Genomic DNA, 27730 nt, shown 5'->3' with positions numbered 1-27730 from the left:
CTTTCCTTGACTTAAAGTTGGTATATTTAAGACTCTGACAAAATTTGTGATTCTAACATTTGGTTTCATCCATTTTCGTGTATATTTTATTAATTCTGTCCCCTTCCTCCACAATACAATAATTAGCTGTCATATAAATCCTTATTTGTTGTTTCAAAACTTATGTTTGCTTTTTTTATTAGTTCCTTATCATTTTCTCTATCTTTAGCAATCTCAATACAATTTTTAAGCATACCTTTTTTCTAACATCTTTATTGGAGTATAATTGCTTTACAATGGTGTGTAAGTTTCTGCTTTATAACAAAGTGAATCAGTTATACATATACATATGTTCCCATATCTCTTCCCTCTTGTGTCTCCCTCCCTCCCACCCTCCCTATCCCACGCCTCTAGGTGGTCACAAACCACCAAGCTGATCTCCCTGTGCTATGCGGCTGCTTCCCACTAGCTATCTATTTGGTAGTGCGTATATGTCAATGCCGCTCTCTCAGTTCATCCCAGCTTACCCTTCCCCCTCCCCGTGTCCTCAAGCCCATTCTCTATGTCAGTGTCTTTATTCCTGTCCTGTCCCTAGGTTCTTCAAGACCATTTTTTTTTAGATTCTATATATATGTGTTAGCATACGGTATTTGTTTTGCTCTTTCTGACTTACTTCACTCTGTATGACAGTCTCTAGGTCCATCCACCTCACTACAAATAACTCAGTTTCATTTCTTTTCATGGCTGAGTAATATTCCATTGTATATATGTGCCACATCTTCTTTATCCATTCATCTGTCGATGGACACTTAGGTTGCTTCCATGTCCTGGCTATTGTAAATAGAGCTGCAATGAACACTGTGGTACGTGACTCTTTTTGAATTATGGTTTTCTCAAGGTATATGCCCAGTAGTAGGATTGCTGGGTCATATGGTAGTTCTATTTTTAGTTTTTTAAGGAACCTCCATACTGTTCTCTATAGTGGCTGTATCAGTTTACATTCCCACCAACATTGCAAGAGGGTTCCCTTTTCTCCACACCCTCTCCAGCATTTATTGTTTGTAGTTTTTTTTTTTTTTGTGGTACGCGGGCCTCTCACTGTTGTGGCCTCTCCCATTGCGGAGCACAGGCTCAAGACGCACAGGCTCAGCGGCCATGGCTCACGGGCCCAGCCACTCCGCGGCATGTGGGATCTTCCCAGACCGGGGCACAAACCCACGTCCCCTGCATCGGCAGGCGGACTCTCAACCACTGCACCACCAGGGAAGCCCTGTTTGTAGATTTTCTGATGATGGCCATTCTGACTGGTATGAGGTGATACCTCACTGTAATTTTGATTTGCATTTCTCTAATGATTAATGAGCATTCTTGCATGTGTTTGTTGGCAATCTGTGTATCTTCTTTGGAGAAATGTCTATTTAGGTCTTCTGCCCATTTTTGGATTGGGTTATTTGTTTTCTGGATATTGAGCTGCATGAGCTGCTTGTATATTTTGGAGATCAATCCTTTGTCAGTTGCTTCGTTTGCAAATATTTTCTCCCATTCTGAGGGTTGTCTTTTCATCTTGTTTATGGTTCTCCTTTGCTATGCAAAAGCTTTTAAGTTTCATTAGGTCCCATTTGGTTATTTTTGTTTTTATTTCCATTTCTCATAGGAGGTGGGGTCAAAAAGGATCTTGCTGTGATTTATGTCATAGAGTGTTCTGCCTATGTTTTCCTCTAAGAGTTTTATAGTGTCTGGCCTTTCATTTAGGTCTTTAATCCATTTTGAGTTTATTTTTGTGTATGGTCTTAGGGAGTGTTCTAATTCCATTCTTCTCCATGTAGCTATCCAGTTTTCCCAGCACCACTTATTGAAGAGACTGTCTCTTCTCCATTGTATATTCTTGCCTCCTTTATCAAAGATAAGGTGACCATATGTGCATGGGTTTATCTCTGTGATAGGTTTTTATACACAGAATTATCTTCACTGTTTTCTTAATAGTTTATCAAATTCATTTTCTCCTTGATGCAGAGTATAGGAGAAAAAAACTTTCTAGAAAAGCTACTTTTATTAATTTTAGGTTTGCTGCATTACGGTCAGAAGATTGTATTGGGTGGGCCAAAAGGTTCGTTCGTTTTTTCCCATAAGATGGCTCCAGTAGCACTTAGTTGTCTTTAACTTCCTTCAAAACAATTTTGTTAGATTTTATGTGACAGCTGTCATATCAGCACACATTTAAAAAGAGACTTATCAAAATTGGTGAATTTCTGTGTAGCCATTTTAATACTGAAGATGGGAGGGGGAAAAAAAGCAACATTTTCAGCATATTATGCTTTATTATTTCAAGAAAGGTAAAAACGCAACTGAAATGCACAAAACGATTTGTGCGGTGTATGGAGAAGGTGCTGTGACTGATTGTGTCAAAAGTGGTTTGCGAAGTTTCATGTTGGAGATTTCTCACTGGATGGTGCTCCACTGTCGGGCAGACCAGTTGAAGTTGACAGCGATCAAACCGAGATATTAGTTGAGAACAATCAATGTTATACCACGCGGGAGATAGCCAACATACTCAAAATATCCAAATCAAGCACTGACATTCATTTTTGCACCAGCCTGGTTATGTGAATCGCTTTGATGTTTGGGTTCCACGTAAGTTAAGCGAAAAAAACAATTCTTGACTGTATTTCTGCATGCGATTCTCTACTTAAACGTAACAAAAATGTTCCATTTTTAAACAAATTGTGACGGGCGATGAAAGTGGATATTGTACAATAATGTGGGACGGAAGAGATCGTGGGGGCAAGCGAAATGAACCACCACCAACCACACCAAATACCGGTCTTCATCCAAAGAAGGTGATGTGTATATGGTGGGACTGGAAGGGAGTGCTCTATTATGAGCTCCTTCTGGAAAACCAAATGATTGATTCCAACAAGTACTCCTCCCAATTAGACCAACTGAAAGCGGTACTTGACGAAAAGTGTCCAGAATTAGTCAACAGAAAACGCATAATCTTCCATCAATGTAATCCAAGACCATATGTTTCTTTGATGACCAGGTAAAAACTGTTACAGCTTGGCTGGGAAGTTCTGATTCATCTGCCCTATTCACCAGACATTGCACCTTCGGATTTCCATTTATTTCGGTCTTTACAAAATCCTCTTAATGTAAAAAATTTCAATTCCCTGGAAGACTGTAAAAGGCACCTGGAACAAGTTCTTTGCTCAAAGAGATAAAAAGTTTTGGGAAGATGGAATTATGAAGTTGCATGAAAAATGGCAGAAGGTAGTGGAACAAAAGGGTGCATACGTTGTTCAAAAAAGTTCTTGGTGAAAATGAAAAATGTGTCTTGTATTTTTACTTAAAACAAAAAATGAAGGCACTCTTTGGCCCACCCAATATAATTTCTGCTTACTGCATTTTGCAACTTCTATTGTAATATAACATAAAAGCTATTTTATAAAATGGCACTGTCGAAGAGAAATATAATGTGAACCACATATGTAATTAAAAAATCTCTAGTAACCACTTAAAAAGTAAAAAACAGCTATAATTTTTAATACTTTAACCCAATATAATAAAATTATTTTAACATGTAATCAAATATAAAAATGACTGAGCATACATTTTTAAATTAAGTATTTAAAAAAACAGGTATCAGTGTTATGCTTACAGAGCATCTCAATACAGACATTAAGTTTTCATTAATCGATCTATATTTATATTTCATATAATTTACTGGGGAAAAAAAGATTCACATACCCAAGTTTTCCAAACATACTTAAAAGTCCTCCAACAACTGAATAGAGTTAATAGTTGTTATATTTAAATTAATAGGGGCTTCCCTGGTGGCGCAGTGGTTGAGAGTCCGCCTACCGATGCAGGGGACACGGGTTCGTGCCCTGGTCCGGGAAGATCCCACATGCCGTGAAGCGGCTGGGCCCGTGAGCCATGGCCGCTGAGCCTGCGCACCCGGAGCCTGTGCTCCACAATGGGAGAGGCCACAGCAGTGAGAGGCCCGCGTACCGCAAAAAACAAACAAAAACCCCAAACAACAACAACAAAAATTAATAAAAATTCAGTTTTCTCCATCCAACCTATGACTTCATCTTAACTACATCTTCAACAACCCTATTTCCAAATAAGGTCACATTATGAGGTGCTGGGGGTTAGTACTCCAACATATAATTTTTGGGGGCGGGCACACAATTCAACCCATAACACCCTCCGCTTAACAAGAGGGGAGAGAGAGAAAAAGAGAGAGAGACAGACAGACAGGGGTGGGTGGTGGGTGGAGGTGGGGGGGAGTGTGAGGCAGCACGCACAAGGACAAGAGGAAGGAAGGAGGGAGAGCGAGGGAGCAAAGAAGAAAGAAAATTCAGTTTTTTAGTTGTACTAGCCACATTACAAGTAGTAATGTAAAATAGCCACATTACACGTGGCTGGTGGCTACCATATTGGACAGTGTGGGTCTAAAGTGCTCCACAGCCACTTAGAATAGTCATTTACCATTTTAACGTAAGAAATTAAGCTTCTGAAAAATAAGCATACAAAAAATTAAAGACCCACTATAATCTTTGTTACTGTAATTTCTAAGAATCAATCTTACATTCTCAAAAAAACTACATATAAAGATGTTCAGTTTTCAAAATAGTACATTAGAAACTTAACAGGGAATGGTTAATTCATGGTACCTTTACATGGCACTTAATATTAAGTGAAGAGAGACCTGTAAAATATTACATCTAAGATAATCACAACTATGTTAATAAAACATACCTTCAGGGAAAAAGATTAGCAGATATTTCCAAAATATTTTTTGTGGTATAAATATCGGTGATTCTTCTTTCTACTACATTTTCTAATTTTTATCATTGTGGGTATGTATTTTTTAATAGAAAAAATAACTGAAAATAGTTTAATTTTAAAATAAATAATTAAAAATTAATGAATGGAAAAAACTGAAGACTACAGATGATAGACCTATAAAGACAGAGACAGACAGAACTTAAGAGAATTAATGGCTAGGATTTTAGTTTCTTGGAGTTACCTGATCTTTTTCCGCCCTGGGTCGTACCTGCCTTCTCATCCTTTGGAACCAGTTTCTGCATGTCCGCCTGACCAAATTCACACCCAGATGGCAGGCTGCAAGAAGAGAAACAGTGAGCAAAAAAACCTCTGATAACTCATCTTTTTAATGTTGTGCTTGGTCTCTGACCTGCTTGGCTGACACTATCCCCCTCCTATAGCAGGTAAGTTAACCTAATAAAACATCTGCAATGACGGAATTCCTGAGGTAGTACTCAACAGGTTTCCAACTCAACTCTTTATATCTGGCTAACAACAGGACCAAACTGTAAACACCCACCATGCTGACACAGCATAATTGAGATATCAGGTCAAAGATGACACATTTGTAAGGAAGTCCTTTGGCTTATAAGTGGGAAGGACAATGCTATTGGTTAAATGTGTGTCTCCTCAAAATTCAAATGCTGAAATCCTAATGTCTGATGAGATGTATTAGTAGTAAGGCCTTTGGTAGGTGCTTAAGTCTTAAGAGTAGAATCCTCATGAATGGAACTACTGCCTTATAAAAGAGGCTCCAGAGAGATTCCTAGTCCCTTTTGCCATGTGAGAATACAATGAGAAGTCTGCAATGTGGAAGACAGCCCTCACCCAACCATGCAGACTTCCAGCCTCCAGAACTCTGAGCAATAAATTTCTGTTGTTTATAAGGACCCAATCTGTGGATTTTGTTATAGCAGCCCGAATGAACTAAGACAGACAAGGAGGCCTCTGAACTCTTTACCTTTCTATCCCTGACCAAAGTAATACCCCAGGCTCACTAAGCTTAGTTTTTCTGTTAGCAAAGACAACAGAGATAGTAAAAGAGATGACCATTTCCTTACCTGTTTGGGGTACACAGGGAGAGAAGGACAGTGCTTTCCCACACCAGGGAACAGTATAACTGGCTCAGCTTGCTCAGAACACTCAGACCCAACTGAGAGCCCCACTGGTTTACGGAGATGGAACGAATTTCACTCTGTAGCCAAAGTAAAAAAGGTGATCTTTGGGATGCCCTCTGAACATTTATATTCAAAATCAACTTTTAGTTATTTACAAGGGATAAGGGATTCTACTTTTCCTTCCTTACTATTCTCAGAGTTGTGTACTTCATCAAAATTTCCACACTTAAGAGATCATAGTTCCAGAGGGTATTCTTGTACAATATTTACAATATGTCTCTAACATCCCTTCTCATTTCTTCTTTGTAAAGTGAAAAACAGGAGTCACAGGCAACTCTGTTCTTCTAAATGGAAGAAACAGTTTTATAGACTCATTGGCAGCTTACCAATTTTTTTAGATGGTGAGGGGGCTTGTTATTTCCTGTTTATTTCTTTATTTCAATCAATCAATCAAATCAGTCCCTAAAGCTTTTCTGTGTAATTTAATTATTTTCTAAATAGTTTATAATTGTGCTTTTCACTTAATTTGATCCAAAGAACACACTCCTAGCTCAACAGCATAAAACAGGGCTGCTAAAAATACGACACCAATAATCTTTAGACTTGATTACTTGACAACTAAGGGTGGCAAAACTGTGAGCACTCAAAAAACAAATAAACAAACCCCCCCGCCCCCAAACTTCAACTTTCTGGAACCATAAGAGGATCCTCACATGGAGTGCAAACATAAGGTTTGATATTTAGGAAATCTTTAGTAATCTGTTAATCACCATTAACTTAAATGTTCTGTGGTCACATTTCCTTCTTGCCATCTTATTATCAAGCCTACAGGCATTTGTAGAAAGATTAGGAAGTAATACGGTCAGATGAGCATCCAATTGAGCCTTGTCTGCTAAAAGGGGTGACTATACATCCCTAAGGCCTATATGGATGCTACAGATCTATTAATACCTGTATTTATCTCAATCTCTTTCACTCTCAAGAAGGTCCAGTTCACAAAACAAGTTATATGGTCACCCAACTTCCAATGAAAAAAATACTAAGGGGAAGTGAAACTAGACAGCAACTTGAAGCATAAATTTAAGTCATCCACCCAAAAGAACTCACCCTAAAACTGTTCTTCCAGCAGCTCGCCTACGTAGAACTGCTTCTAAGTACACTAAGATGCCACGTATATACCCTAGGTATTTTACCGACTTTAAGCCAACATAATTCTTACCTGTCCAACTCTACAAGTATGAACAAACATCATGATGTAGGCGTGGGCAGCAGTGAGCGCATGCAGTAGAGGTGTGGCTTGAGCTGAGAGGGTAGCATCAGCGACATTGCCAGCACAAGCCAGTTCTCGCAACAACACTGAGCCCCCAGGGGATTCTATTGGGCGGTGTAAGGGCTCCAAGGAGGAAAGAATGGAGTCCAACTGAAGGAGACCCTCCTGAAGGACTTTGGGTTCATGTGACAGTGTCTGAAATAAGAAGAATAATTATAGCATTAATGTACAATGAACTTCATATGCATGTCTTAATAGTCACAGTGAAAGAAGTGGAAGACAAGTCTCACAAATTTCAGACCTGGCCATGGTCTTGCACCTGGTAAATGGTGAAGCCAAAACATGAACGAAGGTATGACATACCTAAACGCCTTTTAGAGCAACACATTACTTCTCTTGAATGAGAGGCTTTCAAAGGTGGTAGGCCAATCAAATTTAAAAGATTGTGATGGCCAAACTGGACTACTGTTACAGCAAGGACTCCATGCTGTAAGATTAATTCCAAATTTTGCACAACAGGGAGCAATGTTATTAGGCAAGGTTCCAAAGCATGGAAATGAACCACTATTACAAATGTTTTTTTCTTACCACAATAAGAGAGACAATTCTAGGATAGGCATCAGCTAGGCATTTTATTTTGGAGACAACTCAAGTATTATATGGCCCCTGCAATTTCTTTCTGAGTAGGAAGAAAAATCTTGACAGTGAACACTATCACTTGCCATTCAAAGATAGGAGAACTTATGTGCTTTTCCTATGGCTTTAAATAAATCTATCCACCCTCACACGGTATCTTACAGGTAGGATAAAGATGGAGCAGCCCTTTCCCCCCTCTCTCTCATAAATAGCACTTAATTAAATATTTGCAAAAAGGAAAGCAGAATAAAATATCAAATGCAGATGTCACAATTATGGATCTTTCCAAGTCCGCAAGAAATTGGATTTCTGATTTTTAGCAGAAATTACTTATCATTGCACAACTCAGCTAATAAATAAGCTTCACAGATTTAATCCAATTCCTACAGAGATCCCAATGGCTTTTTTGCACAAACAGAAATATCTCTCTTAAAATTCATACAGAATCTCTAGGGACCCCAAATAGATATAGCTATCTTAAAAGAGAACAAAGTTAGAGGTCTCACATCCCCAGATTTGCAAACTTACCACAAAGCTACAGTAATCAAAAGTGTAGTACTGGCATAAAGACAGACATCAACACCAACAGAACAGAGAGCCCCAAAATAAACCCTTGCATATATGGTCAAATGATTTTTGACACGGTTGCCAAAACAAGGGTACAATAGGGAAAGGACAATCTTTTCAACAAATAGTGTTGGGAAAACTAGATACCCACATGCAAAAGAATGAAACTGAACCTTACCTTACACCATACAAAAAATTAACTCAAAGTAGATCAAAGACCTAAATATAAGAGCTAAAACTATAAAATACCTAGAAAAAGCCATAGGATAAAAGCTGCACGACACCGGATTTGGCAGTGATTTCTTAGTTATGACATGAAAAGCACAGGCAATGAAAAGTAAAAAGCAAAAACTAAACAACAAAAAACCCCCCACAAAAAACAAACTGGACTTCATCAAAATAAAAACCTTTTTTCACATCAAATGACACTATCAACAGAGTGAAAAGCAACTCATGGAATGGGAGAAAATAATCTGCAAATAATTTATCTGATAAGGGATTAATATCCAAAATATATTAAGGATTCTTACAACTCAACAACAAAAACAGACAACCCTATTAAAAAATGGGCTCTCCCTTTTCCTCAGAAGCTCTAGGCTGATGAGAGAAGGAAAGCATCAGGCAATTGAGGGGAAAAAATAGTGCCAGGCTATCTAGAGAAGAGTGAAGAGAGGCTCCAGGCCAATGAGAAGAATTAGGCAAGAAACACACAGATGTGCCAGCCTTCTGAGAAGCACCAGCCAGCAACACCTTACCTCTTTAAACTTGGAGGAACGGCTTCATCTCTTCACCCTTCTACCTCAAAGGGAATCTTCACCCTTCTACCTCAAAGGGAATCTATGCCAAAATGCTCCAATGAATGGAGGACACACTTGGATTTGTGAACTGAAGTGATACGCAGAATCTCTGAGCCTTGGTTGTTTGGAAGATTGAAAAATCTTGTTCAGCATGGGTGACCACCAAAAAAGCAATCTAAAGCCATCTATATGTCACAACTGAGACAAACTGGGGAGTTTGTTGTCAAATAAAATGTACTGTTCCGGGAAAAAAAAAAAATGGGCAAAGGCCCTGAACAGACATTTTTCTAAAGAAGACATACAGATGGCCAACAGGCACATGAAAAGATGCTCAACATCGCTAATCAACAGAGAAATGCAAACGAAAACCACGAGATCTCATATCACACCCATTAGGTTGGCTAGTATGAAAAAACTAGAAAATAACAAGTATTGGTGAGGACGCATAGAAATCAACCCTTGTGCTTTGCTGGTTGGAATGTGAAATGGTAGAGATGTTGTGAATAATACAGTATAGCAGTTCCTCAAAAAATTAAAAACAGAACTACCAAATGATCTAGTAAATCCTACTTCTGGGTAGATAACCAAAATATCTGAAAGCAGAGTCTTGAGTATGATTTCACTTTCAAGTCAAACTCAGAACCAGAGAGTAGAACGGTGGTTGCCAGGGGCTGGGGGAAGTTGCAGAGATGTTGGTCAAAGGGTATAAACTTTCAGTTATAAGATGAAAAAGTTCTGGGGATCTAATGTATAGCGTGGTGACTATAATTAATAATACTGTATTATATACTAGAAATTTGCTAAGAGAGTAGATCTTAAGTGTTTTCACCATACAAAAAAGCAGGGTCTGGAGAACACACCCATGTTCGTAGCAGCACTATTCATAAGAAGTGGAAGCAACCAAAATGTCTATCAATGAATGAATGGATGGATAAACAAAATGCAGTTTAAACATACACTGGACTATTCAGCCTTAAAACAGGAAGAAAATTCTGACATATGCTACAACATGGATGAATCTTGAGAAAATGCTAAGCAAATTAAGCCAGTCATAGAAAGACAAGTACTTCATGAATTCAACTTACATGACATACCTCGAACAGTCAAAATTCAGACAGAAAGTAGAATGGTGGTTACCAGGGGCTGGTAGGGAGAGGGGAATTGAAAGTTGTTGTTTAATGGGTGCAGAATTTCAGTTTTACAAGAGGAAGAGAGTTCTGGAGATGGGTTTCACAACAATGTGATGTACTAAACACTATTAAACTATACACTCAAAAATGGTTAAAGCGGTAAATATCATGTTATATCTCTTTTACCACTACTTAAATAAAGCAACTTCATTTTTGGGCAAAATTTGAGCAATGAACTACAGGTCAATCATGCTTAAAATACACAACTATCAAGCCTGAGAAAGGAAAAAAAAATACATGGCTAAACAAACCAGACTGTGTTAAAACCCACTTCCAAAGCTTTCTTGCAGATTTATTTTCCCTTCCAAAAAACTCATATGTTAGAACTATATACCAAACTCAGGAACAAAGAACAAACACTTTGACTTTTCAATGAGAAATAACGTAGCACACTATTATTAGTCACAAAATCCACTTACAGTACATAACCGCCAATTTCTTCATTATGTTTTAGTTGAAGGGGAGACCACAGTAAAAACACGTATACAGAAGTATTGCAAAATTGATTTCTAAAAGAAATGAAAATATTCGGCCAGATGCTTCTTACCAATATGGATTTGCAGACACCTGCAACAGCCTGACAGGCTGCAGATGTGGGAAAGTCAATGGGCAGATTGGGAAGACCCAAAATGGTAACCAAAGGCAAGAGTCCTTTCTGATTCACAAATTCCTGGCAGTGGTCATCGGTTGTATTGTTGCTCAGAATAGATTCCACAAATTTCATCTAGGTAATAAAAATTTAAAAAAAAAGTTAGAGCCTGACACTTGGAACTAAAATGCCAGCTTGGAATTAGGACAGGGGTAACCTTATAGTCATGAAATCAGTATTTTCTAGAATATCAAAACCTCAGGTAAGCAGTAATAGGTATATGAAATGACCCCTAAACATCCAGAAAATAAGGAATTACAACTTCTTCCCAATGTATCTTTTCAGCCACACCTAAAGTCACATAATCTGAGAAGCACAGAGAGGTTAAATGACTTGCTCAGGGCCACACCATGAATTAGTGGCAGAATCAGGTCTAATTTCTTAATTTGCTCATTTAATGATTCTTAAAGATAATGTGTTGCCTCTCCCCTAGAAGCAAACATCACGGATACTTTTCTTCAAATGTGCTCATAATGCAAATGAAATCTAGAACTCTGGAAGTGATTCAGACTAAACAGAGCATTTTGTAAGGGTAAGAAAGTAAAATACGGGAAACAAACACACAGGCAAAAGAGAAACCATCTCTGGAAGTCTGGAAGTGCTTACTGGGCTAGAACAAATGCTAAATGGGCTTCCCCTTATAGGTAAATAACTCTGGGAAAATTCAAACTCTTCCTTTTTTCCTGTGAGACACACAGAAGTTAAAAGAAAACACCACATTATTATTATTATTATTATTGGTAAAAGAGAAGTTAATGGGAAAAAATGGCAAGTAACGGGAAAAAAATATGCTGGGATGCACTCAAAGAACATAATACTGGACTGGTCTAACAAAGCCCATTCTCCTTCTGTTTCGATTCCAAAGGGGAATGAACAGAAAATTGGGAATATTAAAAAAGGGACTGTTAGCTAATTTTTGGCAAATCACACAGAACAAGGTTTATACATCTTTCCCCGCTGCTCTCTGCACTTGAAGGGCCCCAGTGAAAATAAACACAAGTCATCAGACTATTTGGTAACCCCACACATTTTCCAGAAGAGCACACACCTTTACTCAGATTGCCCTACCATTAATCTTACCACATTAAGGATGTAATCCATGAGGGGAATAGGAATACGTTCCTCTGTACCAACAACCCTGTTAAGGGAGAAAAGAGTGAGTTTCACAGAAATTCACAATACCAATGCAAGAGAACAAAGCGAAGAAAAGGAAACCGTGAAATTCTAGTCCTTTCTCAGTTAGACTTATAGCCTTTAGTATATAGCACAGAAAAAAAAAAAAGAAGGAAAAAGAAAAGAGCTGAAATCAATTCTGAAGGTAGCTTTCCTAGCCTGAGTAGGTTGAGAGCACAAAAGGAAAAACCAAGCTTTCACAAACTCAGCACTTATACATATCTCAAAAGAAATTATTCTATTTTAGGCAAACTATTATAGGAGGAATTCATCAATATGAAAATACTAAAAATAAGCATGTTCAATTAAGAGACTATTTAAATATTTGCTTGAAGAAAGGAGCTAGGCAAAGAAACAAATACATAAACATCTTACCGTGTTCTTGCATCAGATTTAATGTTATAGAGAGCAGGAAATGGAATTTAATTTTGGTCAAGATTCCATGCTTAGATTGGTAAACCATTCAGAAAAGTCAAAGTTGGTCAAAGATGAAGGCAACACCCAAGGTCTCCTTCTCTAACAACCTTTTCCTGAACGACCCCAAAATTGTGATCAGGTCCTTCTGCTTCAGATGCTTCAATGATGCATTGAAGATAAGAAGGCTGCAATAATGCCCTAGCTGCAGAAAATGCAGCCTTTAGACCAATGGCTACACCTTGGCTTTTGTAAGAAATAAACAGAGGGAAAAACCCCACAAAGTATATTGAAATGAAACAAAATCTACCTAAAAGATAAACCCTAGAAAAGGACAAAACTTGAGTTGAATAAGAACATTTTAGATATAGGCCCTTGGGAGAAATTTGGGAGAAAAGGGCAGAGATAGAAGAAGGGAGAGGTAGGGGGAGAAGGCAGAAAAATTGGCAAAAAATAATTTCGTCTCTGAGCAAGATAAAATGTGAACAAAGGTTTGCCAGGCATGGGGATATGTGGCAGCAAAACAGAGACTAGGCAATAGGCAAAGAGAGTGGAGAGGCATGACGAATGGCTTTAGAGCTAAAATATCTCGAGCTAGGGCTTGGGTAGGATGTTGTGAACATGCTCAATGAAGAATCTGGGGAAGAACTTTGTACAAAGGGAGGACCTATACATAAGCCAGGAGTGAAATGATTCCATGGGAAGATTGCAAACCCTTCCCTGACTGTAAACTTCCTCCGCAGAACCACTGCCACATTCCCTGCTACTTACACCAATTATCCGCCCCAGCTTGACTGCACTTCCTTGGGAAGAACTCAAGAGATCCATCTCTACAGCTAAGAAGTACAGGTATGGCTCTAAGCCCAGGGAGATACCTGCCCCTTTGCAGAAGCCAAATATAATGGTAAAGACTCAAAGCACCATCATGAAATGTACTTTCTTCATTTGCTAGATGGAAGTTGGAGGGAACAAGAGAGAAAACAAACCAACAGTGGTTCTTAAACTCCAGGAATGAACTTGTTCAGTAACCACTTTTCTCCCCACCCTCATCTTTTTGGCTTCTAGGCTCAGGGCATCATATAGGAATAGTAAAAATGATCAACTTTCTTCAGTAGAAATCCCCCTACCACTGGTTTTAAGAAAAGTCATTCTAATCCTAACCTGATATGAAACTTTGACCCATAGCATCTTTGAAACAATGAAAGACTGCATTTCCATGAAGAATGAAACAAATTTATCTTAACTGTCAAATTAAAAACTGCCGCCTCGCCGCCTTCTCCAAAACAGACACACATTCCCAAACTTAATTTTAACTCTAGTCACTTTTACATGGGTATTTATGATGTTGGAGCCCTTAATCAGATGTGGAGGAGAAGGATTCCAATTGAGCGTCATAGTACACGGGTACAGGACAACAGATCTCATGTTTTGGGGTTTTTCGGGGGTGGGGTGGAGTGGGGGGAGGAAAATCAGGTCTCTCTTACCACTCCTGAGGAGACACAGCTGCCTTTGGCAAAAGAGCCCTCCCAGTGGGCCACAATTCAGGGAACAACTGCTTCTCTGCATTTGATGCCTTTAAAGCCCAGACAGTTGCTATTCAAGTTCCAAAGACCACATGGATATATATAACCCATTTTCTTTCAAGTTGTTCAGGGTAGGTGGTTAAGTTAGGCAAAATAAATGGAATCAATCACAAAAATAAACCATGGTGCCCCAACTGAAAACCTTGGTTACTTACTGGCAAGTATATTCACCCCCAGCAATATCAGTTTTGCTGAGCTCAAACAATTCAGAAGGCAGAAGAAAGAGGCCAAAAGCCAAGTATTTAGAACTACTTGTGGTGAATGCCTTTGAATGTACAACAGAACTCCATGTATTTGGGATAGACTGTAATGCCTAAGTTTCCTTATTGCAGATTTGTAGCACAAAACCACGTGTCTCAAGATCAAATACAATCAATCATTTTACTCAATGCTAGCTGCTGATTTTGGGGACAAAACCAAGGGAGAAGAACACTGTCTTAGTCTGGAAAAAAAAACAAACTCAAAACTTCGTCAACAGGCGAGTGGATAAATGCTGTAGTATATTCATACAGTGGAATACTATTCAGCAACAAAAACAACATACTGATAGACACAACATGGATGAATCTCAAAAATACGCTATGCAACAAAAGCCAGAAACAAGAAAGTACATACATTAGATATGATATACATATAAGACTCCGTTTATTCTATTTATACGATGTTCCAGAACAGGCAAACTTATTCTATGAATGACAGAAATAAGATAGGTAGCTGCCCCATTTTAGGGTAGGGAAATAGGAAACTTAAAATCTGTACCATTTACTGTATAGGAATTATACCTCAATTAAAATTAATGGAAAAAATTACTCATGTGTGTATTTAAGGCATTGGAAAACAGATGTGGGCATGGGAGACCAGAATTTGTTCGGGAGTCCCATTGAAGAATTTTGCGTTGGGTGGGGGAAGGATACAAACAAGACTTTTGGGGAGAGGGGTGGCACACACTGCAAATTTTTCAAAGCCACTTTCCCATATTGGCAGAAAGTACATAGCAACTCCCACCATAACAACTACCTGGGATAAGGAGATAAAAGAATTTTACCTATAATAGGTAGTGGCTTTCAAAATGTAGGTTGAGTTTAGATAGTCTTTTGTGTTCCCTTCCAGCCCTAATAATCCACGTAATGACCCAATTGAAGCTTGTGAAGGTGGCAGAAGTGGAAAAGTACATGTGTCAATATTTGTGAGATTCTTAGATATGTTATGTGAATGAGGTGCTGATGAACACCCAGACCATGCAGAAGAACATCAATACCATGGAACAGCAACTATTAGAGTCCTTTGCAGCTTAGAAGCTACATATGACTAATACTATGATACAGTATTAATGTTGTGGGTCTAGATTTTAACTATTTCTTCATTCTTGTTCATGTTTCATTAGGCCCAGATCGCTTGGCATTTAAGACTCAGGGACTCCTTAATCTAATACTCTTGATTCATTTTATCAACTCAATAAATAAACAGTTATTAACTGATTACCTACTATAAACAAAGTGATCGGGATACACTGTTGAATGAGACATTGTTCCTGCCTTGGAGAACTATATAGATTAGTGGGGGAAACCATTAGAATATATAAATGATTTTTAACAAAACTGTTGGGAGAACACAAAAGATGAACTTCCTATTTAGAGGTTAAAAAAAGTTCTTTTAAGAATAAGACATTTGGGTTTCCCTGGTGGCGCAGTGGTTGAGAATCTGCCTGCCAGTACAGGGGACATGGGTTCGAGCCCTGGTCTGGGAAGATCCCACATGCTGCGGGGCAACTAGGCCCGTGGGCCACAACTACTGAGCCTGCGCATCTGGAGCCTGTGCCCCGCAACAAGAGAGGCTGCGACAGTGAGAGGCCTGTGCACCGCGATGAAGAGTGGCCCCCGCTTGCTGCAACTAGAGAAAGCCCTCGCACAGAAACGAAGACCCAACACACCCAAAAATAATAAATAAATAAACTTTAAAAAAAAAAACAAGAATAAGACATTTGAGCTAGACTTGTAGGAATCTGGTAGATGGAAAAGAAGGAGATAGATAATTTGGGGATGGGGGATAAATATGAATAGAATATACAGTGACTCATGATATTCCAAGAAAAGCATGCAGAGTGAAGACATATGAGGGCTTGAGAAAATGTCAATTTACCAAGGCAGCTTAAAATCTGGGCATGTTAGACAAAAGGTATTAAGAAATCCAGGTAGAAAAGTTATATGCAGATGAATGTACACAGCTTGACTCAAAACCACCACCATAACTAACATTCAAGAAATCCATCCCTAGTTTGTAGCCAGGAACAGGAATCCTATACCAGCAGGACGGCTGACAATCAAGGATGTGGCAAAAAAGCACTAAGATTCCGACTCCTTTGCAAATAAAGTCCTGCTTTCTTTTAGGGTACCCTCCTTTTCCAGAAAGAGAACATTTTTTGTGTGTGCGCGTGTAAACATTTTATTGACACACAACATACAAGCAAAAGGTGCACAAACTTAAGTGAACAGCTTGACAGTTTATACAAATTGAACTCACTATGTTACTACCAGCACTCTAAAACACCTCCTCTCAGAAAGACAACATTTTAATCAAAACAGAAGATGGTGCTAGATGAAGGCAGGGTTGCCTTCTCAGACAATGAAAATATATCTGCCCAAGAAAGCAACATACTTAAAACGTAATGCCTCCCCTCCAAAAAATTCACACCAACAGGCTCATTACTTTCTAGAGTTCCAAGAGGGCATACCTGTTTTGGATTCTAGACCTTCGCTCCTGCTGTCTACTCCACCATAATCTTCTCTTAAGTCTCAAGCCACCCTTTGAGATGAGCTCAAACCCATTCAAATCCACACCTAAATAAAATGCTCATGCTTTTCTCAGAACTACTTCTATATATACACCAAAAGAGCACTTATTAAAGAATGCATGACTGTCCAGAGGGATCATGCCCATTTCGAGCATGAAGGTGATTAAGAGTTACAGCTACAGCAGTTGCTTTTCATCCCTTGCATGCGAACACTGTAAGCTCGAAGAACCAGGTCTACCAGCAGTCTTTAAGCTCACCCCCCCATCCCCATCTCACCATCCAGGTAATCAATTTTCATGTAGAACAAACCTCAAATAAATAGAAGGAAAATCTACTGTGCCTAGTTACAATCATATAGTACATTCCAAAGCCTTCTGATGTATCTGGAATGAACAGATGAAATAAACAAAAACAGAGACCAACCAACAACAAATCCCTGTAACTCTTAAGAACTTCTTAGGAGATAGGCTTCAAAAGTGCAATGTGTTTAATGTATGCTCACTTATGGAAAACAATCAAGCAGTCAATGACATGGAATACCAAATCAACAAAGGGAAATCCTCTGAAGAAGGCCTTTTAATTTGATATACTGAATTCTGATTGAATTTCATGAACAGCGTTTAAAAAAGAAAGCTTGCTAAAGCAACCAAAACAAACACCAAAGCACAAACGACACACAAGGGTCAAAGAAAGATAAATTACAGACATTTAGGGCCAGAAGAACCTTATAACTGGATCTAATCCAACTCCCTCATTTTTACAGATGAAAACAACATGCTCAAGATCACAAGGCTAGAGAACCTGTCTTGTGAACACTTACTGCTGATTAGGCTCAGTTTCATTCTGCTGGGTAGAATTAAAGCTCTGCATGGCCTGTACTTCCTCTTCCTCCTCATCCTCACTAGAGGCCTCTTCTGCAGCATGATTAGATCTTGGGGGAGGAGCAGTGGCAGTGCCATCTGCCTTCTGGATTGATGGCTTCTGACAGATGTATTTAGGGTCTCTTCCAAGGTTACAGATTTCTTCAAGTAACTGAAAGGCAAAGGAAACAAGATTACTTATTAGTAATTAAGGAATGGGGAGATGACTAACATTTTTGGAGCACTTTCTATGTGCTATATACAGAAGTGCCAAAACACTTTATATACACTATTCCTGGAATATAGTCATTAATTTCATTTTACAAACAAGGAAACTGAAGTTCTGTGAAGTTAAATAACTTCTTCAGGGTCACATGGCTGTTAAGTGACTGACTGATTGATGTGACCCCATGTTCTAATTCACCAACCACCAGTAACTCATTTACCAGTTTCAACAATCCTAAGAGGCAACCGGCAGGGCTAGTAAATGTGGAAAAAAAAAAAAACCCAAAACAAAAACCAAGCAACAAAGATTAGAAAGGGTAATATGCTTTTACAAACAGAAGCTAAGCCTTGGCAACTTCTTAATATCCTGTATAAGAAAGCAATACTTAAGTGACTTTTTTGGGGGGTGGGGTAAAGGACCAACCCAAGGACTTGGAGAAAATGAGGCAGAATAATCCTCTTATAGGCACAGTCTAAGAATCCAAATGACCTCCAGTAGGTCTTGCCTTTTCCTAAAAACTCCCACTTCACTGCTCTCTCATGCCCATGGTCACAGCCGTATCACTTCCCACCTTGATGATCGCAGTCGTTGCATCTGTTTTGAGGGTTGGCTGATGTCTCATGAGCTCATCAACAGCACTCCCGAGGTTGGAGGCAGTATCCCCTTAAAGTCAAAAATGGAATTGTTAGAAAGACTGAAGAAAATAGAGCTTGGGCTATTTTTTTTTTTTTTTTTGGTGCCAATGTAAGGAGGAAAGAAGAAACTGAACTGGTTGTTGTGATTTTCTAATGCCATGCTTTCTCAAATGAATTCACACCAACCTCTGCAACCAAATCACTGGGGAGGAGGAAAGAAATTTATCAGTCTAGTAAACACATTTTAAAGTAACCATGTATGCTACATTCTACCGTAGTAATCTCTACTGTCAAGGTCTGAACTAGTATTGTAGGGTGAAGAGAGAACGAGAAACGAAAGAACCATAAACCATTAACCCTGACTGCCCCGGTAAAGAATGGTAGTGGCTAAAATGCTACAGTGGTGACAAAGCACATTTTTGAAAACTGGATTCTTTCTGGAACCCCTCCTTCTTGCTACACCTCAATGATCTGGTCTCAAATACACTGAGAAGGAAATCTATTAATTTGTGACTATCTTAGGGACTTGGATATTAGAACAGAAGATTACCAGGATCTCCTGTTGCTGAAGACTAGATGGTGGACCTGAAAATCTACTGCTGGTTTTCTAATACCTATTTCTCACCAGCATTGTAACAGTACATTTAACAGTGAACTGTTGAGAAGCATGGAAATATTATAAGCAGAGGTTAAGGATGAAGTATTCTTTTCTCCCTGCAATAGACTATATGGTGATAATTCCCATTAAGCTTAGCACACCTAGCCAGACACATGATGAAGTGAGGTCAAGGAAGGGTTTCCTTGCCAACTGGTGGCTTGATAATCACCTAACTCTTGGCACAACAGCCAACCAATTATTTATTTAAAGGCAAATCCTTACTTACCTAGAGGATCGGAACTCCTCCTCCTCCGCATGGCTGGGAGGTAATCTGGAGACAGAAGAACTTTGAAGAGACGTTCAAAAGGCTGACACTGTACAAATGACTGAAGACCTCGGGCATTCAAGCAGAGTGCACTGAATACATTTGGGAGGGAGCCAAGGACTTCACGGGTAGCAGGAACCTAGAGAGAAAATAAAGTGAGCTTGAAGACATCTGAAAGAGTCCAGGTACAAAGTTAGGAAACTTTGGCCAGGGGTACTACACAGAGAGATCAAACGGATCTTGATGACCAGGTCCAAAGGTTTCTTTCTTTTTTAAAAACTTTTAATTTTACATTGGAGTATAGTTGATTAACAGTGTTGTGATAGTTTGCAGGTGTACAGCAAAGTGATTCAGTTATACATATACATGTATCTATTCTTTTTCAAATTCTTTTCCCATTTAGGTTGTTACAGAATATTGAGCAGCGGTCCCTGTGTTATACAGTAGGCCCTTATTGGTTATCCATTTTAAATACAGCAGTGTGTACATGTCAATCCCACACTCCCTAACTATCCCTTCCCCACACCCTCCAATAATTTCAATACTACACGTAGAAAACAAAAGATAGGATTTTCATGCCATAAGACTGCTTTTCAAGTGTGTGTGTGTATATGTCTGTATATTTTATGGAAAGGGGTATGCATGGAACATTCTTTACAGATCAGCAGAAAGGTCTCACGTCTTTGATCAGCAGTGCATGCAGCATGACATCTGTCAATCCATTGTCCTGGAGTGAGGAGAGCAATGATGGTTCTTGAAATACAAACACAGTCACCACTTCAGTAGCTAAAAAAAGGATGAAAGATATAAGAAACTGAGAGATTCTTCACAGGTATTAAAAGCAAAACTTCAAAGGCTCAAACAAAACAAAATAACAAAAAAAAACAAACCCAGAGCTCAATGTACAACAATTTAATCGCGTGCATGAGCTTAGTAAAAGTACTAATATTGCCCATCAGAGATTGATCACCATTAGGAATTTAGTGACTACTCTTCAAGATTTTTATGGGGCAATGTATAGGCATGACAGTTATAGTTAGTAATATTGTAATGAGTAGTGGAAATATGCTAAGAGAGTAGATTTCAGGTGCTCTCATCACACAAAAAAGGGAAACTATGTGAGGAGATAATGCTTGACTGTAGAAATCATTTCACTATGTATATCAGATTATGTTGTACACCTTAAATATATAAAATTTAAGAAAAAATATATAAATAAAACCTGAAAATTTCAAGATTTTTATGAGCATATTTTGATAAGAATGAGGTTAACTTGTTTTTTCAATTGTAATATGCACCATATAATCTCCTTTATCTTTCCCACGTCACTACAACTCATTCAATTTGAATGGCTGCATACTGTTCTACTAAATACATGTACCACCATGCATATAAACCAGTCCATAATGGTGAGAATTGATAAACCTAAAAATATACCCTTTTTTGTCTGCTTAAGCAGGAAAAAATGTAAGATGGCAGTGTGTGTTTGCTGGGTTAAAGTGAATGTAAACTTACTGATGAAAATGGACAAAATGCCTTCTAAAAAGCCCTTTCAGCAATTTAAAAATACCATCAGCAATGTTAAGAATCCTTGGGTAGGGACTTCCCTGGTGGTGCAGTGGTTTAGAATCCGCCTGCCAATGCAGGGGACACGGGTTCGATCCCTGGTCCGGGAAGATCCCACATGCCGCGGAAAAAAAAGAGTCCTTGCGTATTAATCTGACCAATTTTTGACAGTATATACAAACGTGCCTTAAGACTACCATTAATGCAAATATGGCAAAAAGAATATGGAAAAAACTCTATGCAAGAGAAAACAGTACAGCATTAATGCATTCATTAAAAAGTAAACAAAAGAGAAACTAGAAAAAACAGAAGAAAGTAGAATTTAGTGAAATTGCAAGCAAAATGCACAAATAATTAAAACCAATAACCAGCCCTCTGAAAAGACTGAAAAAGCTTACAAACTTAAGGGAAATCTAATAAAGAGAGCAATATATATTAGCAATGAAAAAAAGAGATTTAACTGGATTCAGAACAAATAAAATTTTACAAACTGCGTGTTAACAATGAAGTGCAATGCTTTTGTAAGAAAATGTCATAAAAATCGACTATCAAGAAATGATAGCAAAGCAGACTAGACCATTACAAGAATTTTTAAAAAATACTGCCAAGTAACAGAAAGGAACCAAGCCAACAATTTTAGATGTGAGTGTTATTAAACCTTCTAGGAGCAATTAAAACAAGGCTTCCTAACTCATTTAATGAGATTTTTAAAAGTTTCATTTTAAAACCTGACAAGGAAGGCACATGCACGTACAATATCCATAAACCATGTATAAAACAAACTCATAATTGCTGATGCCTGAGATCTAAAAGAAACCAGAGGATTTTCAGTTCATGATGGTCAACAGAGCACCTCTCATCAAATGCTATTGAAATGGCAGATATATGACAATTACTGGGACCAACAGTTGTCAATGGCCTTTGGTATTTCTGATGAGCTATAAACTTATGGAAAATTTAAGTCCTTTTTTTTGGGTTTCTATTGGTGTATGATAGACCCTTCAATAGACTTCCATTCGTACAAATGTCTAAATTCTAAGGAGCTATTAAAATTGAGTATTCATAAACTAAAATTAGTGTTCTATTAGAGGTTACTAAGACATCAAGTCTGTTATTTTAAGGAGGTCTAACTATTTAATATAATGCTATGTCATAATGCTACTGTGCAACGGGGACAGTTTAAGCCCTCTTTTAAAATTAATAGATGATTAAGAATTCGAATGAACACACTAAAACCAATTAGTTCCAGATGGAACCAAGCAACTAACTCCTAAAAGAAACAACTCTTAAAAAATTTATGATTAAAATCAAATTCTAGGGCTTCCCTGGTGGCACAGTGGTTGAGAGTCCGCCTGCCAATGCAGGGGACGCGGGTTCGTGCCCCGGTCTGGGAGGATCCCACATGCCGCGGAGCGGCTGGGCCCGTTAGCCATGGCCACTGAGCCTGCGCGTCCGGAACCTGTGCTCCGCAACGGGAGAGGCCGCAGCAGTGAGAGGCCCACGTACCGCAAAAAAAAAAAAAAAAAAATTCTAGAAACCACAAAACCCATAAAACAGCAATAATCTAAGACAAAGGGTCTCTTAAAAATAAGGTAATAGTTGGCGATCAAAAACATTTGTAAGGAATTAAAGATTTGACAATGCAATAGGCATCTTGAAAGATGATAAAGAAATTCTCTCAGAAAGTAAGTGACATGAGATCAATATGGTAGTCTAATTAGCTAAACCATAGGGTTTCCAGGAGAGAACATGTAAGTTAAAAGGAACCAAAGGAATTTCCCTGAAGCAGGAAAAAATATTTAGATTTTTAAAAGAGCCTAACCAAGTGCTATGAGGGAACAATGAAAAGAAATAAAACTAAATACATCCTGGTAGGGCTTCCCTATTGGCGCAGTGGTTAATAATGGACAAAAAATGGACAAAATGTCTTCTAAAAAGCCCTTTCAGCAATTTAAAAATACCATCAGCAATGTTAAGAGTCCTTGGGTAGGGACTTCCCTGGTGGTGCAGTGGTTTAGAATCCGCCTGCCAATGCAGGGGACACGGGTTGCATCCCTGGCCTGGGAAGACCCCACATGCCGCGGAGCAACTAAGCCCGTGTGCCACAGCTACTGAAGCCTGCGTACCACAACGAAGAGAAGCTCCCGCTCGCTGCAACTAGAGAAAGCCTGAACACAGCAATGAAGACCCAACACAGCCAACCACCGCCCCCCCCCGCCAAAAAAACCACAAAAAACAAAAAAATAAGTAAATTTATAAAATAAATGAATACATCTTGGTAAAGTTTGTGAACTTCAAGGGTAAAGAGAAAATGAAGTTACCTACAAAGGAACAAGAACCAGTTTAACAACATGGTTATTTACAATATGTAACATAAGACAGTGGAGAAACGTCCACAAACTTCTTAAAGGAAGTATAACACCCTAAAGATTACCCAAAGAGGTACTCTAACAAAATTAAAAAATGCATCGAAGAGAGGGAAAGCCAAGGGTTACTAAAAAGAAAACAAAGAGAATGCTGAAAAAGAAGTGAAGTTAAGGCAAGCTAATGGTCTTATTTTGTCCATTTTGGCAGAGGATTTTAAAAGTTTAGATGTCGATAAAACAATATAAGGATAGCAATTACAAAAAAGAGGAGTAAGAAAATTAAGATTCAGAATATGAAAAAAGCACCAAGAATTTAGAGCCTCAGGCTTTTGTCCTGCAGATAATTTACCTAACCAAGTGACCTTGGTTTTCAAGACTGTTTAGGGTACTTGGAATAGGACATAAAAGCACAGGGACATACCTTTGTTGAGTAGAAAATCCAGTAAAAAGGGGATTTCATTTATATTATGGATGGCAATCACACGTGATAGAGCCTGCTGGAGAGTTGCTGCTTTCCACCCCTTGACTGCGTCACTCTTGATAAAGGATGGGACTTAAGAGTCAACTCAACTTGAGAGCTGACTGTAGTCATTTTGGCACTGGAGAACACACTTCAATAATGGTTATGTCCATTTTCCATGTTTATAGATTCCTGGGTGGTAGCTAATGGCCTCACTGTTTATTTCTGGTCAATGGGCTCAAAGTAATTATCCCATTCAGGATCATGCCCTATGGGGCCTTCCACATTGGGGATATATTACTGCTCATACTTTGCATATTACAATTGAAGTTTTGTGTCTCAACTCATGCTAAGGCCACCAGGGAAGAAGTTCATTTTAATGCCACAGCTGACTAACTTGCTCACACTTTTTAAATAAGCTCAGATATTACTACCTGTCCTTGGTTCAGTGGGTCCATGAGATGTCCAGTCACTGCAGTCCCCAGACCCTTAAATATGGGCTAAACACCATGGCATCCCCATGACACTGGCCTTAGCCCAAACTATGGCCTCTCATTGTGGTCTTTGTGTCCTGTCCTGTCATTGGCATTATGGCCAATGGAAATCCATACCAAGGAATGAACACCCCTTCTCTGACTGGCAAATTCATTTTGTTAAGCCACTGCCTCAATATGCTGGCGCAAATTGCTATGCCCTCAACAAAGATTGATTGTTAAGACAGGCCTGATCTTGGTTTATCCTTCCTGTCATGCTACTGCTAACAATAGTATTATTATAGACCTCACAAAATGTTAGTTCCCTTTGGGCTTCCTGGTAACACTGACTCTGATGAGGGTACATATTTTACTGCTCATTCAGTCTGGACATGGGCTGTAAAAACAAGGCATCACTTGAGCTTCCAATCTGTCTTACTGTTGGCAGACAGCAGGCTAACAGAGAAACATAATGGCCTACTCAAGGATGCTCTCTTAAATTTACAAAATGGACAATGGTCTCCTAAATGGGTCTCTCTTTTGCCCACTTTATTCTGAACTCTTAACCTTTTAATTCATAGGGCATCCTAATTAAACGCAATGAGGACCTCTCCATTCCCTTTTCTGGCCACAAAAGGGGACATTCCCCATATATGAATCTATGATCCCAAAGAAAATCCCCCCTCACTTAAAGACCCCTTCCCTTTTTGATCCTGGTGCAATATATAGACTGGCACTTACACAGAGAGTGGATAATAGACTGGGATTCACTGGAAATTGAGGGCCCTCACACTCCCAAACAGACTATTCTGTATGCCACGAGAAAGGTCTCTGCCAAAGACCTTGCCCAATATATTGGGTTGGCAAAAAAGTTCGTTCAGTTTTTCTTCCGTTAAGATGGCTCTAGTAGCTTAGCTGTCTTTAACTTAATTCGAAACAATTTTGTTAGACTGTATTGTGACAGCTGTCCTATCAGCATGCATTAAAAAAAAACCTTATCAAAATTGGTGAATTTTTGTGTAGCCATTTTAATACTGAAGATGGGAGGGAAAAAAAGCAATGTTTTCGGCATATTATGCTTTATTATTTCAAGAAAGGTAAAAACGCAACTGAAATGCAAAAAAAGATTTGTGCAGTTTATGGAGAAGGTGCCGTGACTGATGAACGTGTCAAAAGTGGTTTGCAAAGTTTCATGCTGGGGATTTCTCGCTGAAGAATGTTCCATGGTCGGGTAGACCAGTTGAAGTTGATAGAGATCAAATCGAGACATTAATTGAGAACAATCAATGTTATACCACACGGGAGATAGCCAACACACTCAAAATATCCAAATCAAGCACTGACATTCACTTGCACCAGCTTGGTTATGTGAATCGCTTTGATGTTTGGGTTCCACATAAGTTAAGCAAAAAAACAATTCTTGACTGTATTTCTGCATGCGATTCTCTACTTAAACTAACAAAAATGTTCTGTTTTTAAACAAATTGTGACGGGCAATGAAAGTAGACATTTTACAATAATGTGGAACGGAAGAGATCGTGGGGTAAGCGAAATGAACAACCACCAACCACACCAAAGACCAGTCTTCATCCAAAGAAGGTGATGTTGTGTATATCGTGGGATTGGAAGGGAGTCTTCTATTATGAGCTCCTTCCGGAAAACCAAACGATTGATTCCAACAAGTACTGCTCTTAATTACACCAACTGAAAGCAGCACTCGACGAAAAGCATCCGGAATTAGTCAACAGAAAATGCATAATCTTCCATCAGGATAATGCAAGACTGCATGTTTCCTTGATGATCAGGCAAAAATTGTTACAGCTTGGCTGGTTCTGATTCATCCGCCGTATTCACCAGATACTGCACCTTCGGATTTATTTTGGTCTTTACAAAATTCTGTTAATAGAAAAATTTCAGTTCTCTGGAAGACCGTAAAAGGCACCTGGAACAGTTCTTTGTTCAAAAAGATAAAATGTTTTGGGAAGATGGAATTATGAAGTTGCCTGAAAAATGGCAGAAGGTAGTAGAACAAAAGGGTGAATACGTTGTTCAATAAAGTTCTTGGTGAAAATGAAAAATATGTCTTTTATTTTTACTTAAAAACTGAAGTAACTTTTTGGCTAACCCAATAGTTTTAAAGGTTCACTAACTGGAGATCCCTCTTTGCAGGAAATGGAGGTCTTGGTGCCTGGCTGGCCCCACGTCTACAACTTTATGGTTCTTCCAAAGAGGAAAGGAAGATCTTAAATTAGTTCCCAGTACCAACACTCTTAAATAGGATGCTAGCTCTGAATCCATGCTATTACGGAGATACTGACTGAGAAACCACTACATAATCTGGGATAACAATGCCCGTGGCCCCTATAATATATAGGCACCTCTAGCATGCCAAGGCCCGGAGACCACAGGGTTGAAAATATTATGCAACATTCTAGCATAACATTATGCCAGACTCTGGTTGGCCTGGCAATGCCTCATTTGGCTGGCCTGGGTCTGGGATTCTACCACTCCAGCTCAATGCCAAACTCCTTGGGCCCTTTCTTGTCTATGCTGTGACTTCACTTGTTTGGGGTATTCAATCAGTCCACAGTTTTCCTGTAAGAAATTACATTATAACTCCTGGGGACAAAGGAATACTGATATTCAGTCACTTCTCTAAGTACTTCTCCAATGTATAAAACTTTCCATCAAAGTTTTGGGGCTAGGCCAGGACTCCCATCAACCCAGCATCCTAGATAATGATTTCAGCATAATTGATAGTCCCAGACTCGATGCTGACACCCTCAAATGTTAACTGGTCCCATATCTGCTGCTATACTCATCACAACTCCATGGCCCCATGAGCTGATTTCCCCTCATCGGACAGTCTCATACTTCACTCTCTATTATTCCCCTATGACGACCCCACATTTCCTTCTTCCTCAACTTGATGGACAACATTTTTTGTAATAGTAACAGAGAATGTCACTTGAGCACTAAACCTCCAGCAATGTTACCAGGTGCCCCAGGAGACGCAACCACTTATACAAATAACTCTTGCTGCTCTGGAGGTCTTCAATATTCATACTGACTACCTGTCACCCTCTCCAGTTAAGGAGTCCACAATAACCATGTTGGTACTAGTGTCAGCTAGGCTAGGAACAGAGCATATGCAGACTTGAACAGATTAAAATGTGGCAAGGCTAAGACAGGAGGTGAGAGAGAAGAAAAGGCAGTTGAGGAAG

The 27730-nt window shown here is 38.9% G+C and overlaps 1 protein-coding gene across 8 annotated transcripts in view; it reads right to left on the bottom strand.

Moving 5' to 3' along the window:
- Positions 1-27730, bottom strand: part of HUWE1 (HECT, UBA and WWE domain containing E3 ubiquitin protein ligase 1) — a 143367-nt gene that overhangs the window by 56660 nt on the left and 58977 nt on the right. For all 8 annotated transcript variants that reach the window (XM_060138841.1, XM_060138846.1, XM_060138845.1 and 5 more), the window contains 9 exons: positions 20321-20427; positions 19603-19780; positions 18655-18746; positions 17818-18029; positions 12117-12174; positions 10935-11111; positions 7147-7392; positions 5871-6004; positions 5012-5106 (listed from right to left, as the gene is read on the bottom strand). In XM_060138841.1, the coding sequence (XP_059994824.1) occupies positions 5012-5106; positions 5871-6004; positions 7147-7392; positions 10935-11111; positions 12117-12174; positions 17818-18029; positions 18655-18746; positions 19603-19780; positions 20321-20427 (1299 nt within the window). The remainder of the gene's footprint in view (positions 1-5011; positions 5107-5870; positions 6005-7146; positions 7393-10934; positions 11112-12116; positions 12175-17817; positions 18030-18654; positions 18747-19602; positions 19781-20320; positions 20428-27730) is intronic.

This window comes from Lagenorhynchus albirostris, chromosome X, assembly GCF_949774975.1.
Source record: "Lagenorhynchus albirostris chromosome X, mLagAlb1.1, whole genome shotgun sequence".
In the NCBI taxonomy this organism is placed as follows: domain Eukaryota; kingdom Metazoa; phylum Chordata; class Mammalia; order Artiodactyla; family Delphinidae; genus Lagenorhynchus; species Lagenorhynchus albirostris.
This window is presented reverse-complemented; position numbering and strand designations above follow the sequence as displayed.